General features: G+C 40.4%; 1 protein-coding gene across 1 annotated transcript in view; it reads left to right on the forward strand.

Annotated features, from left to right (window-relative positions):
* adgrv1 (adhesion G protein-coupled receptor V1) overlaps positions 1-18,895 on the forward strand; it is a 566,067-nt gene that overhangs the window by 499,709 nt on the left and 47,463 nt on the right. The window contains 1 exon segment of the mRNA XM_060841343.1: positions 17,601-17,722. Coding sequence (XP_060697326.1) covers positions 17,601-17,722 — 122 coding nt within the window.

Genomic DNA, 18,895 nt, shown 5'->3' on the forward strand with positions numbered 1-18,895 from the left:
AAAGCCAAGGTCTCTGAAATTAATGCCTTAACTATCAATGTCCACTGCCTACTCTTCTTGATGATCCAGAGGCTCACCAATATATCATTTAGCTTTTTTTGGGGGGGCTACTTCTAATTTATAATCTATGCATTTGTCGCCTTTTTTCTTCATGCATTTAATAACAAATGAATTCACTGTTTGATACCACAAGATAACCTGGTTAAATTAGCTCTCTTTAAAGCTTAACTTTATTTGGTCCAGGAGAAAGACATGCACAAGGAAGGAAATCCTTTCTGAACTAGCCACGTTGCAACCAACTGAGGGAATGGGTGAATAAGGAAGGGAAGCCAATTCACAGCACTTCATCCAGGAGCTGGACAATTTGAGATATTCTGTCTGCAAAAATATTAACTTGGAGAATGCTGTCAGGGGCCTCATTGTAATTATATTATCCTCTTTCCTTGATGAGTGCTGCTCGAACACTCTTAAACTTGACACCATTCAGGCCAAAGTCAGCAAGTGTGGTGCTGGAAAAGCATAGCTAGTCAGACAGCATTCCTGACAAAGAGCTTATGCTCAAAACATTGACTCTCCTGCTCCTCAGATGCTGCCTGACTGGCTGTGCTTTGCCAGCACCACACTTTTTCACCATTCAGGCCAAAACAGCTGAGTTGAATGACAAATTTACAACATCCATTTCCCTTCACCAATGATACACAATGGTATCATCTACATGGTGCACCGCAATAATTTACCAAAGGTTGTCCTTCAACACCTTCGAAACCTGCTTTCTGTATCACTGGAAGACAGGAGCAGCAGATGCATAGAAACACCATCACCTGCAAGTTCTCTGACAAGCCACAGACAATTCTGATTCAGAATTACATCGCCAATCCTTTACTGTTGCTGAATCAAAATCATAGAACATAGAAGGATACAGCGCAGTACAGGCCCTTCGGCCCTCGATGTTGCGCCGACCGAATCCTACCTAACCTATACTAGCCCAATAACTTCCAAATGCCTATCCAATGCCCACTTAAATGACCATAAAGAAGGAGAGTTCACCACTGATACGGGCAGGGCATTCCATGAACTCACAACCCGCTGTGTGAAGAATCTACCCCTAACATCTGTCCTATACCTACCACCCCTTAATTTAAAGCTATGTCCCCTAGTAACACCTGACTCCATTAGCGGTAAAAAGTTCTTAGTATCTACCCTATCTAAACCCCTAATCATCTTATACACTTCTATCAGATCTCCCCTAAACCTTCTCTTCTCCAATAAGAACAGCCCCAAGTGCCTCAGCCTTTCCTCATAAGATTTTCCTACCATTCCAGGCAACATCCTGGTAAACCTCCTCTGCACTCGTTCTAAAGCTTCCACATCCTTCCTATAGTATGGCGACCAAAACTGCACACAATACTCCAGATGAGGCCTCACCAGAGTCTTATACAACTGCAACATGACCTCAGGACTCCGGAACTCAATTCCTCTGCCAATAAAGCCCAGTACACCATATGCCTTCCTCACAGCACTATTTACCTGGGTGGCAACTTTCAGAGATCTGTGTACATGGACACCAAGATCCCTCTGCTCATCCACACTACCAAGTAGCCTACCATTAGCCCAGTAATCCATCATCTTGTTATTCCTACCAAAGTGAACGACTTCACACTTAGCTACATTGAATTCCATTTGCCACATTTCCGCCCAGCTCTGCAACTTATCTATATCCCGCTGTAACCTACCACTTCCTTCCTCACTATCCACAACTCCACCGACTTTTGTGTCATCCGCAAACTTGCTTACCCAGCTTTCAAGTCCTTCCTCTAGATCATTTATAAAGATAACAAAAAGCAATGGTCCCAAAACAGATCCTTGTGGTACACCGCTAGTAACTGCGCTCCAAGATGAACAGAATCCATCAACTACTACCCTCTGTCTCCTTCCAGCCAGCCAATTCCTAATCCAAACCTCTAATGTATCCTCAATGCCATACCTCCGAAGTTTTAGCATTAGCCTACCATGGGGAACCTTATCCTGGAACACTCTCTCTCCAAGCCAAGGACTACAGCAGCCTGCGAAGACACTGGCTCCCACCTTGTCCAGGACAAGAAATGCTGGCTCAGCCAGTATGCTCACATCTAATGGATAAAAAAGTAGAGTAGAAATAGCTTCGAGGAGGCTTGTACTCTCAGTCTGGAACATTCCCTTGGTGATTTTTATTGCAAAAATTTCAACACATCCTGCTTAAAGGTATCTTTGTCTCCCCAAGCTGATGGTTTTTATAAGACCCAGGAACTAAATTTAAAATAATGGTTCATTCTGAGACATGCAGACTCATTATATTATAATATTTAAATGACCAATACTCCCCCTATAAATGGGTTGGTTACCCAGCTCCAAACTGACTCTTGCTAAGTTTAGAAATGGACAGGTTGGACATGAGTTGTGATAGATTTTCATACTTTTTGCATGTTCACATATCACTTGACCTAGGCTCATCTAATAAAAATTAAAGTTTAACTTTGTTCATTCATTCACTTTACTGGAAAGGCCAGTAATTTTCTTTTTGCATAATCCTAATTGACCTTGAGTAGGTAGAAGTGAGTCACCTTCTTGTTTCAGCTATTTAGGTAGGATGATTCAAAATTCAACAATCATAAAGGAATGTCAATGAATTTCCATGTCAGGGTTATATGTAACTTGGAGGGGGATTTCCAACTTTTGCAGTATTTTACTTTCACAAGCTTTTTCAAGTCTTCTATGTTCAATTTAATTTTTACCAGCAAGAGATAAGATTCAGCTAGAGTATTGTGTGCATTTGTGAACACTGTGTAATAAATAGATATTAAAACCATAGGGAAATTGTTGCAAATATTCACAAGGATATTGTCAAGGATGAGAAGGCAGTAATAGTAATGAGAAGTGGCTTGTACTGAGGCTATTTGTATTGGAGCAGAAAAGTGCATAAGCAAATATTAGATTATTTACAGTGTGGAAACAGACCCTTCGGCCCAACAAGCCCACACCGACCCACCGAAGCGCAACCCACCCATACCCCTACATTTACCCCTTACCTAACACTATGGGCAATTTAGCGTGGCCAATTCACCTGACCTGCACATCTTTGGACTGTGGGAGGAAACCAGAGCACCCGGAGGAAACCCACGCAGACACGGGAGAATGTGCAAACTCCACACAGTCAGTCGCCTGAGTCGGAAATTGTTAAAAAGTTTGATGGACTCACTATTTCAATTGGTTGGAGAGTCAGCACCAGTAATCATCAGTTTAAAAAGGAGTGGAGAGAGTTCTCATAACTTTCTTACCATAGAAAGTTATTAAGTGCATAGAAGTTTTTTGCTGCATGAAATCAGTGAGATAGGAAACACGACAAATTTGAAAGGAAGCGTCATTAAACATTTGAAGCAGAGAAAGATACAAGTCTACAGGAAGAGAACAAAGCCAATGGATTAGTTTTGGACTGCTTCCGATAAAGGCTGGTACAGACAACATGGACTAAATGGCTTCTATCTTTATGTAAGCCTATATATCTCTGAAGAAAGATAAAACCACATTTCTGTTTTTTTTTAATTTTGCTGTACTGTTTTATATTTAAAGTTACTGATTGGCATTTGATATACAAGACTATAGAAATATGGCTGTCTATTCAATCTAATCTAATTAGATATTAATTATCACCTGAGTTGAAGTGACCGTCTAGCATAAGACCAAAGTTGTAATTACTTCAGTTTTTTGCCTCATAGATTTTCTCAACCCACTTTTCGCACTTGAGCAGATTTCACAGAAAAGGAAGTGAGAGTGCTTGCCTATGGGAGATAAGTTTTTTATTAAGCACAATAAAAGCATTTTTACTGAGATCTTGAAATATAACCCTTTCAATAAAGCCCTGACAGAAAGATTCATAAACGTATACAATACTACAGGTAGATTTGTTAAAAAAAAAGTAGAAATTTTCAAAAATGTGGTCAAAAGTCCCTTTGTAAAAAATTCTATAAATAGTTCATGGAGTGGATGTCTTTTGAAAATATCTGCAGTCTAGGTCAATATGCGTACACTATAGTTGAATGAAAGCAACCCATAGCATCTTGTCAGCAGCTGACTCCTTCCTGCATTGTCGATGTTGGTGGTACTTTCCATGACTTAGATAGACATTTGAAGTTGTGCTTTAACTTTATTTACAGGATGTGGTAAAAATAAACATGCCTAAAGTTGTGTTACATGTTAAAATTGCTTAGAGAGCTGAGAAGTAATGTACTGTTTGTAGTACCCATACAGCACAAATTAAATGTTTTGTTTTCAATACAAGGGCTCCCGATTTCATAACATCATACTTACAAACACTCGTACCTAGAAATGCTAACACATACAGGCGTACAATTTTAAAGATGTACCATTTAGGCATTTCCTGTACTTATGACAAGCTGCTTTATAGTCTGCTATATTTATATTGTGTTCTTATTTACATACAAATTGACTCAGAGAACGAAACCTGTTTGAAACCTGGAGATGTCTGCATCCTGAAAATATGAAGCCAACAGTCAAACCCACTGGGGTCACCAGACCAGCAAACACTGATCCTGCTGAAGCTTGTGAGATCAAAAGGAGGGCACCTTGTTTCCAGTGGACTTACTGAAGGCACATGCCTTTAAAGACATTTCTCCAGCACCAACCTGCACTATGTAGCAGAATAGTTCTAGTGAGTGCCAAGCATTCGGAGATTGGATGGTTATCCAAAGCCCAGTGTTCACAATAGATAGACTTAATATAATCACCCACACAGGAACACTTGCAACAAGAATTTTGCTAATTATTGTACAACATCAATCAACAGAATATCTGGTTGCACTAATAACCATTTATTAAGGAAGCTTCTCTGTGAATATTCAATCTCGTTTTTTTAATTTAATATATCTCTCTGACAATTTTATGCACACTGGTTTTATGTTTTTAATGGTGCAAATAGCAAAAGAAAATGAATATGGCCCAAGTGATGGCAAACGGGACTAGATTAGATTATGATATCTAATCAGCATGGACATGTTGCATCGAGGGGTCTGTTTCTGTGCTGTACATCTCTATGACTCTATGACTAATTGATTTCCAGTAGTTTTCTTAAGGATTTACAGCTTTAACAGTTTAAATTCATGTTCCTTAATGGTTTCACTGACTTATCATCAAGATTCACTGATTGAACATGAGATTTTTCTTTAAAAATCAAAATAATTGAATAAAGTAACAAATGTCAGGGTTCATTTATATAAGATCCTGAGTGATCGCACTATGACCCATATCAACTAAAAATTTGCAACCAGACATCATGTATGCATGCCATTTAATGAGCAACTCGACCACAGGCATGGCTCCAATTGCCCCTGAAGGTAGTCTTCTTTAAGGGAAGAAAAACAAGAGGTGCGATGATGTAAAAAAGATGAGGATATCTGCTAAGATTCACATTTTAGTGAAAATAAATTTGAGATTTTGGGGGTAAACATAAAAGAATATTAGATCACAATTTCTTGAATTGTGGTGTCAGCAATTATAACACCATTCATTATCAGAGTTGTTAATGATTCTGTCCACCTGCTAGTCATACTGTTCACCCTATTTTCTGGGGACAGTCTATCTTAAGTATATGTTATAGGCACCTAATGCTATCCCAGGGAGCCACAGATGAGCAGAAAAGTCTAAGTTAAAAGTCACACACCAGATTATAGTCCAACAGGTTTTATTTGGAAGTACTAGCTTTCAGAGTGCTGCTCCCAACTGGTATTGTGTAATTTTCAACTTTGTCCACCCCAGTCCAACACCAGTTCCTTCACATCAGAAAATTCTTGCTGCTGCAAAATATGTCAACATAAGCCACCACTGAATAATAAATCTGAAAATCAGCATTTCCACATGCAACAGTATTCCTATTGATGTCAAAAAAACACTTCACAATCAAAAAATTTGACTTGAAAAACAGATGTTACTGTTACACTGGTAACTGAAATCTTTAAAGGGATCTAAAAGAATATATCGGGGTGGGGTTTTGTGGTCCTTTACCAACAGTTCTGATAGCTGAGGTTTAACAAGTCCAGCAGGTGGCCCAAACAGTTGGCCATTCCCTGCCCATTTCTACCAGTAGCCAGGCTGGTGTAGTAGACTCGCCTTAAAAGAGCAATAAACTCCCATTTAAATACGTGATTCTGCTGCCACTAGGATTTAACCTGTCTTCCCTGCTTAAAATGATATGGGGTAGAAGCACTCCTTCTTAAACGTTTCCCTTCTGAGGACAGCTCCAAACATTTTTCACATCCCAAGATGTCCTCTCTCCCTCCATGCCTTTAGCTTAGATTACTTACAGTGTGTAAACAGGCCCTTCGGCCCAACAAGTCCATACCAACCCGTCGAAGCGCAACCCACCCAGACCCATTCCCCTACATTTACCCCTGCTCCTAACACTACAGGCAATTTATCACAGACAATTCACCTAACCACATTTTTGGACTGTGGGAGGAAACCAGAACATCTGGAGGAAACCCACGCAGACAATGTGCAAACTCCACACAGTCAGTCGCCTGAGACGGGAATTGAACCCGGGTCTCTGGCGCTGTGAGGCAGCAGTGTTAACCACTGTGCCACCATGGCACTCAGTAAATCAATATGGTGATTTCTGATTAGTGAACAGCTGGTCTTCCTGATTCAGGAGGACAGAATCCAATGGTAAATCTAGTAACACTTATTTGACTGCTAAATGGTTGAAAGGTGTCCACTTGATGGTCTCCTTACCCATCTTTTAGCCTAGATTGAAGTGGAGAAGCCTCATATAGTTAGTGTAAAAAATGAGGTCTGCAGATGCTGGAGATCACAGCTGCAAATGTGTTGCTGGTCAAAGCACAGCAGGCCAGGCAGCATCTCAGGAATAGAGAATTTGACGTTTCGAGCATAAGCCCTTCATCAGGAATAAGCTGGCGCTGGCTTTAGCTCATATAGTTAGGCCCATAGAATTTCCAACATTAAACAAATCATGTAACCCTACTATTCCTCCTCCATCCTTGTCTAAATGTGCTTTCACTAATTTTCCTTTCGTCTGTATTGAGCATAGTAAGAATTAAACTTATGTTTTACTCCTCATCTCTATGTTAGTGTTTCAAACTTGCTGATCATTCAAATGATGAGTCATGTTGTTTCTATTGAAGATAGCAGCAAAGTACCATTCAGGGTCAAGAGGTCAATGATAATGCCCTGAAGATAAAAATGACTGACTGTGAGTCTGTGCAGAAAAGAGGTCAAATTGACCTGAGAAGAACAGCTGAACTTAGTCATACCAGATTGTCTATTGTATCCTCTAGTGCAAACTGCTAGTAGTGTTTGATTAGTAAAGAACAAAAATGCCTCGATTCTAAAATGTTAACAATTTGCCAAGTTTTTGCTTTATAAACCATACTGAAGCTAAAACCTCAGGTGAGGTATTATATTTTCACCGTTTGATGTTCAAATAACATGTATTACTAAACTGAACAGTTCTGTTCAATAAACTTTAATTTTCTCAATTTAGAGCTTCCTATTTCTGTTGTTCCTGTCGCTCACCAGAGAAAACTTGCTATATAGTTCTTCTTACCCTCACTTTGAACTCACAACTTCTAGTTTTTTTTTCCCCCGTTCCCCTCATGCACTTTCCAAACTCATATTATCCAAATATAACCTGAGATTTGATCACATGGGAGGCCCAAAAATCATGAAGTGGGGAGTTTTCATTTCACAAGTATCAAGTTATTACAATAGGGAGGGACATTAAAGATAAACAAGGAACTAGTCTACCATATGTACATGGAACAAAGCCAGTGTGTTACAATAGGCTGAGGAATCCTTTGACTGTTCTCTTCTCCTTTACCATCGGCCCTCCTTCTTTTAGGAACCAGCAATACATGACTAAAAGGCTAATTAAAATGGAGAAAATTGATCATGAAAGTAAATTACCAAGAAATATAAATATAAACAGCAAGAGTTTCATTGGGTTTGTACAAACAGAGTAGCATAAAGTCAGTGAGGGACCCTTCCAGGTTGAAACTGAGTAATTAATAATGGGGAACCAGGACCTTAAAGAAACATTTTGCAACAGGTTTCATGGTAGGGGACGCTAGAAATATCCCAAAGCTAACAGATAAGCAAGAGGCCAGTGGGACAAAAAATTTTGTTCCAGTCTCTGTCACAAGGGGCAATGTATTTGACAAACTAATGGGATCAAGTGACCAGGACCTGATAGCCAGCATTCAAAGGTTTTAAAGGAAGTGGCTGCAGGGATCGTGAAGGCATTGATTGAAATATCAGAGAAATGACTTGTTTGTGGGAGGGTACAGCGGATTGGGAAACTGATGATGTGATACCGCTGTGCAAGAAGGGATGGAGATATAAAGCCACAAACTATAAGACAGTTAGCCTAACATAGTCATTGGGAAAATGCTTGACTCTATTATTAAGGAAGAAATAGCAAGAAATTTATAAAAGTTTAACAATCAAACAGAGTCAACATGCTTTTATGAAAGGGAAATCATGCTTGAGAAATTTGCTAGCATTGTGTGAAGATATAACATGCAAACTTGATAAAGGGAAACTGATAGATGTGGTGTATTTGGATATGCAGAAAGCATTCAGTAAAGTGCCATATAAAAGGTTATTACACATGATAGGATCACATGGGATCAGGGATACAGATTGAGGATTCGTGAACCAACATGGGTCTTTTGCAGGTTTGGAAATCCAGAACTAATGGAGTGCCACAAGGATCAGTCTGAAGATCTCAATTATTTACTTTCTGTATTGATTTAGAAGAGGGAATGTACCAAAATTTCTGACTATAGAAAACAGGTGGGAGGGCATGAAGCAAAAACAGAAATTACTGGTTAAACTCAGCAGGTCTGGCAACAACTGTGGAAAGAAAGTAGAGTTGATATTTCGAGTCCGGTCACTCTTTTCCGGAAGAGTGGGAGGGCATGTTGTGACAAGGACAGACGGAGTCTGCAAGGAAATATAGATATGTTCAATGAGTGAGCAAAAACTTGAAAGATAAAATTTAATATACAAAAGTATAAAGATATGCACTTTTATAGAGAAAAAATAAAAAGACAGACTATTTTAAATGGAGATACTCCAAAAAGGTCCAGCACAGAAGGATCTAAGCGTTAGCATTAAATTTTTCAAGTAATTAAGAAGGCAAATGGAATTTAGACCTTTTTTGCTGATGTTGTAATTTAAAAGTAGTCCTTTTATAACTGTATTGGGTGTTGGTGAGGTCTCAATTGGAGTACTGCGTTCAGTTTTATTTAAGATTTCATTCCTGGGTTGAATGAATTGACTTATTGAGAATGGCTAAACAGGCTTGGCCTTTACTCATTAGAACTTGGAAGCGTGAAGGGTGATTTTATTGAAACATAAAAGATAATACAGGGGCTTGAGATAATAGATGTTAACAAGATGTTCCCACTAATACGGGATTCTCAAATTAGGAGATATTGTTACAGAATAAGAGGACAGTTATTTAAGACTAAGGTGTGGAGGAATCTCTTCTCTTAAAGAGTGCTGATGTCTTGAATTATCTACACCAGAGGGCTGTGAAGGCCAGATCAGTGAACATATTTAAAGAGACATTTGATAGATCTCTTAGACATCAAGGAGTTGAGGACTATGAGGAACTGGCACCAAAGATTATTTGAGGCCATTGGCAGATAAGTCATGATCTAATAGAATGGTGGGGCTGGCTTGGCAGCTGAAAAAAGGCTTATGCCCGAAACGTCGATTCTCTTACTCCTCGGATGCTGCCTGGCCTGCTGTGTTTTTCCAGCATCACATTTTTCGACTCTGGTCTCCAGCATCTCCAGTCCTCACTTTCTCTTTAGCAGGCTGAATGGCCTACACCTGCTCCTATTTCTTAGGTTAAACTGGGGCCATTCTCGTTTGTCAAAAAGTGTTGTCCTGGAAAAGCACAGCCGGTCAGGTAGCATCCAATGAGTAGGAGAGTCAACGTTTCAAGCAAAGCTCGTCATCAGGAAAGTTGTAGGGTGGAGGGGGGTGTGAAGGAGGCTAAGAGATAAATGGGAGGAGAGTGGGTCTGCGGATGCAGGTAGCTATGAAGAAGGAGATAGGTAGATAAAGGTGGGGGATGATGGTAATAGGTCGGAGCAGAGGGTGGGGCAGATAGATGGGAAGGAAGATGGGCATGTAGGACAGTTCTAGTTGGAGGTTTGGATCTGGGATAAGGTGGGGAGAGAGGACATGAGAAACTGATGAAATCAACATTGATTCCATGTGGTTGGAGATTACCAAGGCAGGAAAAGTGATGTTCTTTCTTCAGTCATCGGGTAACTTGGATTTGGCAGTGGCAGAGGCCAAGGACTTGCAAGTACTTGGTAGAGTGTGAGAGGGAGTTGAATTGGTCAGCCGCAGGGGGGTGGGGTTGTTTAGTGCGTGTCCCAGAGATGTCCTCCGAAACGTTCTGCAAGTTAGCATCCTGATCATTCCTCCTTACGACCATTCTCATTTGTTTAGCTGTAGCCAGAGAGTAACAAAGGCATTTCTTCCTACCCCTTCACCTTTACCACTGGTATCTTCAAATCTATACTTTGACTTTGCTTTTCTCATCTATGTGCTGCTCCTCCTGGATATTATCTGAAAACATAGGGTCAGTTCCTAACTGTATGTCTCGACATAAATCTCCACCTGTTCAGCAGCTCTGTCAACCCCTTCTAATCCAATGAACATATCCCCAAATGAAGGAAGTTATGAAAAACTAAAATCAGAATATCAATATTGGCACCCTGGGATGAATTGCTTCTGGATAGCCATTGTGATACCAGGTTTGAGACTCCTGTAAACACTGTTTATCTGTATGGCATTTTTAAAATTCACTCATGGGACATGGACTTCACTGGCTAGACTAGCATTTATTGACCATTCTTAGTCACTGTTGAGAAGAAGGTGGTGTATTGCCTTCTTTTAAACGGCTGCAGTCCTTGCGATGTATGTCGACCCACAATGTCACTGTGGAGGGAATTCCAGGATTTTGATCCAGTGACAGGGAAGGATGAGCAGTATATTTCTAAGTCAGGATGGTGAGTGACTTGGAGGGGCAGTTGAAGGTGTTAGTGTTCCCATGTATCTGATGCCCTTGTCCTAGATGAAAGTGGTCATGGGTTTGGAGGATGCTTTCTAAGGATCTTTGGTGAATTTCTGCAGTGCGTCCTGTGGATAGTGAACACTGCTGCTGTGGAGCATCACTAATAGATGGAGTGAATAGTTGTGCCAGTCAAGTGGGCTGCTTTGTCCTGGAAGGTGTCATGGGTCTTGTATGTTGTTGGAGCTGTACTTATCCAGGCAAGCAAAGTGTATTCCATCATACTCCTATTTTGTAACTTCTGAATGTTGGGCAGGCTTTGGGGAGTCCGGAGGTGAGTTACATGCCACAGTACTTCTAGCCTCTGACCTGCTCTTGTCGCCACTGTGTTTATGTGGCAAGGCCATTTGAGTTTCTGGTCAATGAACCCCCAGCATGTTTATAGTAGGGGATTCAGTGATGGCAACACTGCTGAATATCAAAGGCAGTGGTTAGATTGTCACTTCCTGGAGATGATTTGTGTGGCGCAAATATTGTTTGCCACATTTCAGTCCAAGCCTGGATATTGTTCACATCTTGTTGCATTGACACAGAATCTGAAGAGTCACAAATGTTGCTGAACATTGCGCAATCATTAGCAAACATCCCCACTTCTGACCTTATGATGGAGGAAAGGTGATTGATGAAGCAGCTGAAGATGGTTGGGCTGAGGATACTGCCCAGAAACACTCCTGCATGGATGTCCTGGAGCTGAGTTGACTGACCTCCAACAATGATAATCAGCTTCATGTGTACCAGATATGATTCCAAACAATGGAGAGCTTTCCCCCAATTCCCATTGACTCCAGTTTTGCTATGCTTCTCGGTGCGACACTTACTCAAATGCGGTCTTGATGCCAAAGACTATCACTCTCACCTCACTTCTGGAATTTAGTTGTTTCACCTAGGTTTGAATCAAGCCTGTAATGAGGTCAGGAGCTGAGTGGCACTGGAACATAATTTAGACATCAGTGAGAAGGTTATTGCTGAGCAGATGCTACTTAATAGCACTGTTGATGATATCAGTTTTCTAATAATCAAGAGTAGATTGCGGCAGAATTTGCCCGGATTGGACTTGTTTTCTGCACAGGTTATACCTGGGCAAGTTCCCACAAGTTTAGCCAGTACAGCATTGTCGCTGTACTAGAGCAGTTTAGCTTGGGGTGTAGCGAATTCTGGAGCACAAGCCTTCAGTACTGTGGCTGGAATGCTGTCATGGCTCATAGCTTTTACAGCATCCACTACCTCCAACAGTTTCTTGATATCTTGTGGAGTGAATCAAGTTAGCTGAAGACTTGCATCTGTGATGCTGGGGACCACTGGAGGAGAGCGAATTCAAGTATCTGCTCGGCACTTTTAGCAGAAGTTTGTTGTGAATAATTCTTGATTACAATAGAAGGATGTCAAGATCTTATACAGTGTATAGAGGAGTTTTTCACGAGTGAAGCTAGTGATGAGGTACAGAGCTGTAGAAATACTAGATGTAGCAAAGATGCAATTAGACATTAAACTTAGAACATCAGGGGAGATTGGATAGATGTATTCAAATGTGTGCAGAGTTTTAATAAAGTACATAAGCAAAAATCATGTATTCTGGCAAGAAGATCACTACCTGGGGGCACAATTTAAAATAATTGGTGTAAGAATCAGAGAGGTGATGAGATTTTTTTACACAGCGAGCTGTAAGCACTACATGAAAGGACAGAAGCAGATTAAACAAAAGCTTTCAAAAGGAAATCAAAACTCAAGTTGAAAAGAAAATCATTGCAGGGAATGGAAAAGCACAATGGAGTGAGACTAATTGGAAAGCTCTTTCAAAGGGATGCTGAGTACATTGGGCTGAATAGCCTCAGTTTGAGTTGTATGAGTCCATGAATTTCAGAAGCCTAATTTGAGCTATGTCTGTCTTGTTTTTTGAAGTTACATTGGTAGATATCATTTGTCTCTGGATTATGACTGCAAGGACTAATTTAAAATGTCTTTGTTTAAATTATTTGAATAAAATATCAAATTCATCTTTGTTTATGATTGTTTGAACATTAAATTTTTCAAGTTGGATTCTCCAAGTTCTTCAAATTCCTATCTTGGCATATTCAAAATAAATGCGTCACGTTCAATTTGTACCTGACAAACTTGTGGGTTGAAACATTTATTATTTGAAACAAATTATATGACAAATAGCATTTGTTGTGTTATTCACTTTTAATGATGTCACCATAATTTTAACAAATATGAATAATTAGTTATACCTGAGCATCAGATGCTGCAAGTAAACTGTACAAAGGGCACATGTTATAGAAATATTTGAGATTTAAATTCCATGAATGTTAATCAATCCTCTGCTGTAATATCAATAAGAGGTTAGTGGAACACTGAGAAATTGAGTGAATAGTTCAAGTTTAGACTATTTATTGTTCTGTAAGGACTCCAGTGATCTCCAGCTGAAGTGGGTGATGTGACATCACTGTAGAATTTCAGATCCAGAATATCAAGCTCACATCTGAAATGTCAAAGGTCATTGGTAATTTTTTAAAAATACATCTTGGATATTTAGTTTAGAGAAAAGGTAGGCTTATCAATGAAAGTAAATATTGAAGGACATCGGATCAGAACTCACATATGGTCCTCACAGGGACTCCATTCTGTAGTCTGTAAAAGAGCTAAAATGTCAATGAAAACCCTATTAATGATATATATATATGTGTGTTTGATTTAAAGAAGAATCATATAGATTTGTTCGAAAAAGTAGAAGGCCTGAGAACAGTGAGAAGTTCAAAAGAGGATTAAATGTGAAAAAATAGGCATGAGAGTAAGGACAGTTGGAGGCTGCCATAAGAATGTTTTAAAAAATTAGCGTGGACAAATGTAGGCCCCTTACAGTCTGAGTTGGAAGAATTGATAATAGATGTCAAGGAAATGGCAGAGCAATTGAACAGCTACTTTAGTTCTGTTCTAACAGAAGGAGATACAAATAACTTCCTAAAAATGCAAAGGAAGCAAGTGTCTATTGGGAAGGAGGAACTGAATTAAATCAATATTTGTAAAAGAAAGCTGGTGAAATTAATAGGATTAAAATAATCTGATCTAAGTGTATTAAAGCAAGTGGCCATGAAAATATTGCTTCTCATCTTCTAAAATCACTGGATACTGAATATTTCAGCAGAGTGCAGGGTGGCAAAGGTAATCTAACTATTTAAAAAGGGAGAAAAACAGAAATGATAAACCAGTTAGACTAACATTGTGAGTAAGTTGGGAAATGCTGGAGTCGATTATAGGGTGGTCAGTGTGAAGGAGACTTCAACTGCATTTAACAAAGGCTGAGTAAGTGAACTGGAACTTTGGTACAAGTGAGAATTTAGTGCAAAGGGGTCAGGCGTGCTTTAATGAAGGTTTACTACAAAAAGCAAGCATTCCAGAATAAGAGGTGAGAGGGAATGGATAGAGGATGTGCATTGAAAGGCTGAATTGCAGTGGTGTCTTGGACCACAGTGTGCTGCAAGTGAAAGGATTGAGTTGGTGAGCAGAATTGGTGAATATTTCTAGTCTTAAAGTAAATGTAAAGTCATAGAGTCATAGAGATGTACAGCACGGAAACAGACCCTTCGGTCCAACTCGTCCATGTCAACCTGTTATTCTAACCTAATCTAGTCCCATTTGCCAACACTTGGTCCATATCCCTCTAAACATTTCCTATTCATATAACCATCCAGATGCTCTTTAAATGCTGTATTTATACCAGTCTCCACCACTTCTTCTGGCAGCTTATTCCATACACGCATCACCCTCTGCATGAAAGAGGGTGCCCTTAGGTCCCTTTTACATCTTTCCCCTCTCAACTATGCCCTCTAGTTCTGGAGTCTCCCTCCCCAGGGAAAAGACTTTGTCTATTTATCCTATCCATGCCCCTCATGATTTTATAAACCTCTATAAGGACAGGTCTCAACCTCCGACGCTCCAAGGAAAACAGCTCCAGCCTATTCAGCCTCTGCCTTTAGCTCAAATTTTCCAACCCTGGCTACATCCTTGTGAATCTTTTCTGAACCCTTTCAGGTTTCACAATGTCCTTCCAGTAGGAAGGAGACCAGAATTACATGCAATAATCCTAAAGTGGCCTACATTTATCTTTAGGTCTCTAGTGTTTTTTCTTCTTTTTCTGGAAAATAGTTAGCTACATATATGATTGATACTTAATAGTTTATTATAGAAAAAAGAATGCAGTCAAGTGTAAACAACAGGAAAAGTAATTTAAAGTAATTTGTTTATAAATTAACTCAATGTAATAGTGATGGCAGAATGAATAATATGTTGCTGCTGCAGCATGTGGAAGCTGTTGGATGCTAAGGTGATCTTTGTAGTAAGTGTTTGTAGGTCAAGGAACTTTTACGATAAACCGACCAATTCCCACAGCTATCCAGATTACACCTCCTCCCACCCTGCCCCCTGTAAAAACGCCATCCCATATTCCCAATTCCTTTGCCTCCACTGCATCTGCTCCCAGGAGGATCAGTTCCAAAACTGAACAACCCAGTTGGCCTCCTTCTTCAAAGATGGCAATTTCCCCTCAGACATGGTTGATGATGCTCTCCACCGTATCTCCTCCACTTCCCGCTCCTCCGCCCTTGAACCCCGCCCCTCCAATCACCACCAGGACAGAACCCCACTGGTCCTCACTTACCACCCCACCAACCTCCAGATACATTGTATCATCCTTTGTCATTTCCGCCACCTTCATACAGACCCCACCACCAAGGATATATTTCCCTCCCCTCCACTATCAGCGATTCGGAAAGACCACTCCCTTCGCAACTCCCTCGTCAGGTCCACACACCCCACCTACCCAACCTCCATTCCCGGCACCTTCCCCTGCAACCACAAGAAATACAATACTTGCGCCCACACCTCCCCCCTCACTTCCCTCCAAGGCTCCAAGGGATCCTTCCATATCCATCACAAATTCACCTGCACCTCCACACACATCATTTACTGCATCCGCTGCACCCGATGTGGCCTCCTCTACATTGGGGAGACAGGCCGCCTACTTGTGGAATGTTTCAGAGAACACCTCTGGGACACCCGCACCAACCAACCCAACCACCCCGTGGCTGAACACTTTAACTCCCCCTCCCACTCTGCCAAGGACATGCAGGTCCTTGGCCTCCTCCATCGCCAGACCATGGCAACATGATGCCTGGAGGAAGAGCGCCTCATCTTCCGCCTAGGAACCCTCCGACCACAAGGGATGAATGCAGATTTCTCCAGCTTCCTCATTTCCCCTCCCCCCACCTTATCTCAGTCCCAACCCTCGGACTCAGCACCGCCTTCTTGACCTGCAATCTTCTTCCCGACCTCTCCACCCCCACCCCCTCTCTGGCCTAACACCCTCACCTTAACCTCCTTCCACCTAGCGCATTCCCAATGCCCCTCCCCAAGTCCCTCCTCCCTACCTTTTATCTTAGCCTGCTTGGCACACCCACCTCATTCCTGAAGAAGGGCTTATGCCCGAAACTTCGATTCTCCTGCTCCTTGGATGCTGCCTGACCTGGTGTGCTTTTTCAGCAACACATTTTTCAGCTCTCATCTCCAGTATCTGCAGTCCTCACTTTCTCCAAAGAACTTCAGATCCAAATTGAAGTGCTTAGATCCAAGCAGCAACCATTGTACCACATCAGGGAAGGGGAAAGTTATTTGGAAATATCTTAAAGAACTGGTCACATCCCTCAGGCTAGGTCATTCAAATTTGGTCTGTCATCAGAATAAGGAATGTATGACTGCTGGTGAGACAGATATAAGGACACAGGGAATTACATTTGAAGAGTCTTGGCTGATGCAATTGCTAAATACTTACAAGATTCTTGAAAACTGTGTGAATGAGAGTGAGAACTGCAAGAAGGGTGAAAGGACATGGCACCAAAGTCCCATGGAGCCATTCAAGTGGGAGAAAAAAATAGGAATGTAGATGATCTACTCCTCTCCCACTTCAACTGAACTCGCTGTGCTCCTCTTCCACTGCTGCTCTAGTTGACTCTCATTGACTCTCAATGTAGCAAAAGGCTTATGTTTGCGTAGCAATTCTCTTGACAACAGATCATCTCAAAGCACTTCACAACCAACGGAGTACCTTGTTTTCAAAGTGTAGTCACTGCTGTAGTTTAGGAAACACAGCATCCAACTGTTAAAGACCAAGGGTCCACAAATAGCAGTGTGATAATTACAAACTGATCTGGTTTAGCGACGTCAGGAATAAATGGTATTTACATATTGCAAATATGCAATAGTAGGAGGTTGGATGTTATACCATTGAGACATTTCTCTTGGAACAAAGATCTCAATAAAGATGTTTCAAACTGTCACTCTGCAAGAGCACATATAACTATGGAGGTCAAGAAAATTTTCCATCCATTAAGACCTGTTCTGGGGCTGTATGATGTATCATCTCACCTTTCTTTTCCTTTATTCACAGAGGTTCCCCTTGTGCTATATCTTTTCGCTTTGATCTCACTGACATGGGTTTGGGGAGGTCTGCATATGGCATATAGACACTTCTGGATGCTAATTCTGTTTGTTATTTTTAATACCCTACAGGTGAGTGTATACATACTTTGAACATCATTATTATCATATGGAAGGATAATGAAGTATGAATAATCATTAAGCTGATGCAATTCTTAGTCTATTTCATTACCATACAAATGAAAATATATTTATTCATCTGCTACTAAACTGCTTCAACCATCTACAGTATGGATCTGAAAGTCTGATCATTGGTTCCCCACATGATGTATCCTAATTTTCCAGCTAAACTGAGTTAGATATTGTGATATGCAATTCTGGATGAGATTATGCTAAGTGTGAATTCACTGCATTTTTGCCCGATATCACTTAGGACATACTGAAAAACTTTAAATCCACTGAATAAACCTGAGAAAGGAAATGTGCAGCTTGCTTTGATCCTGTTTTTAAAATTCCACTGTTGAATTTCTAAATCTCTCTGATCACTACGGTGGACTTTGTGGATGCAACCATGAGGGCAAACAGAAGATCTATAAAATGAGGGGTACCATCAAAAGTGGAGATCTACCAAATGTCATGACACACGGTGAGATACAGGAATAGCTGCCGCTGATGACCAAGGACAGAAGCTGATACAAGCAGCCAGTCTGTGCAGACTTCATACAAAATTTATATTGCTAAATTCAAAGCATGAATTCTAACTTCAAAGAAAGTAATGATTTTCCATATTGATTGATGTGCACAAATTTTTGAAAAATCTGACTTAATCTTTATTGAAAGCAGAATGTAGCTGTTTGGACATTTACAGTGATGATTCGGAATTTAATAAACATTTAAAATGAACGATGCAGTCAAGACCTGTTTAGGCTTCAATGATGTATGTTGGTGAGAAAAGATGATCTTGGCACTGTGGTATTTTGTTTTGACGAGAAGCTTCCTTATATGGTTAAAGGCCTTGTGGGAATTTATGCTGTTGGGCATAAACAACCACAGAAGGGCAATTGTTTCTGTATCACCCATTTAAACAACTATCAGCAAATGAAAAACGGTCTGAAAGTCTGTTTACCGAAAGTGTGCTCGTTTCTTCTGACAAATTATTAACCTTTACAATGTATTTAAAAAAAGATTCTTCCCTAGTTTTATTTCAATGCATAGGCAAGCAAGCTTTCAATGAAATTGGGATTGCGATTGCTGAAACTCAATATATATCAAATTAACCCTCAAATTATCTTTCTATCAAAATAC

Source organism: Hemiscyllium ocellatum, chromosome 2, assembly GCF_020745735.1.
Source record: "Hemiscyllium ocellatum isolate sHemOce1 chromosome 2, sHemOce1.pat.X.cur, whole genome shotgun sequence".
Taxonomy (NCBI): domain Eukaryota; kingdom Metazoa; phylum Chordata; class Chondrichthyes; order Orectolobiformes; family Hemiscylliidae; genus Hemiscyllium; species Hemiscyllium ocellatum.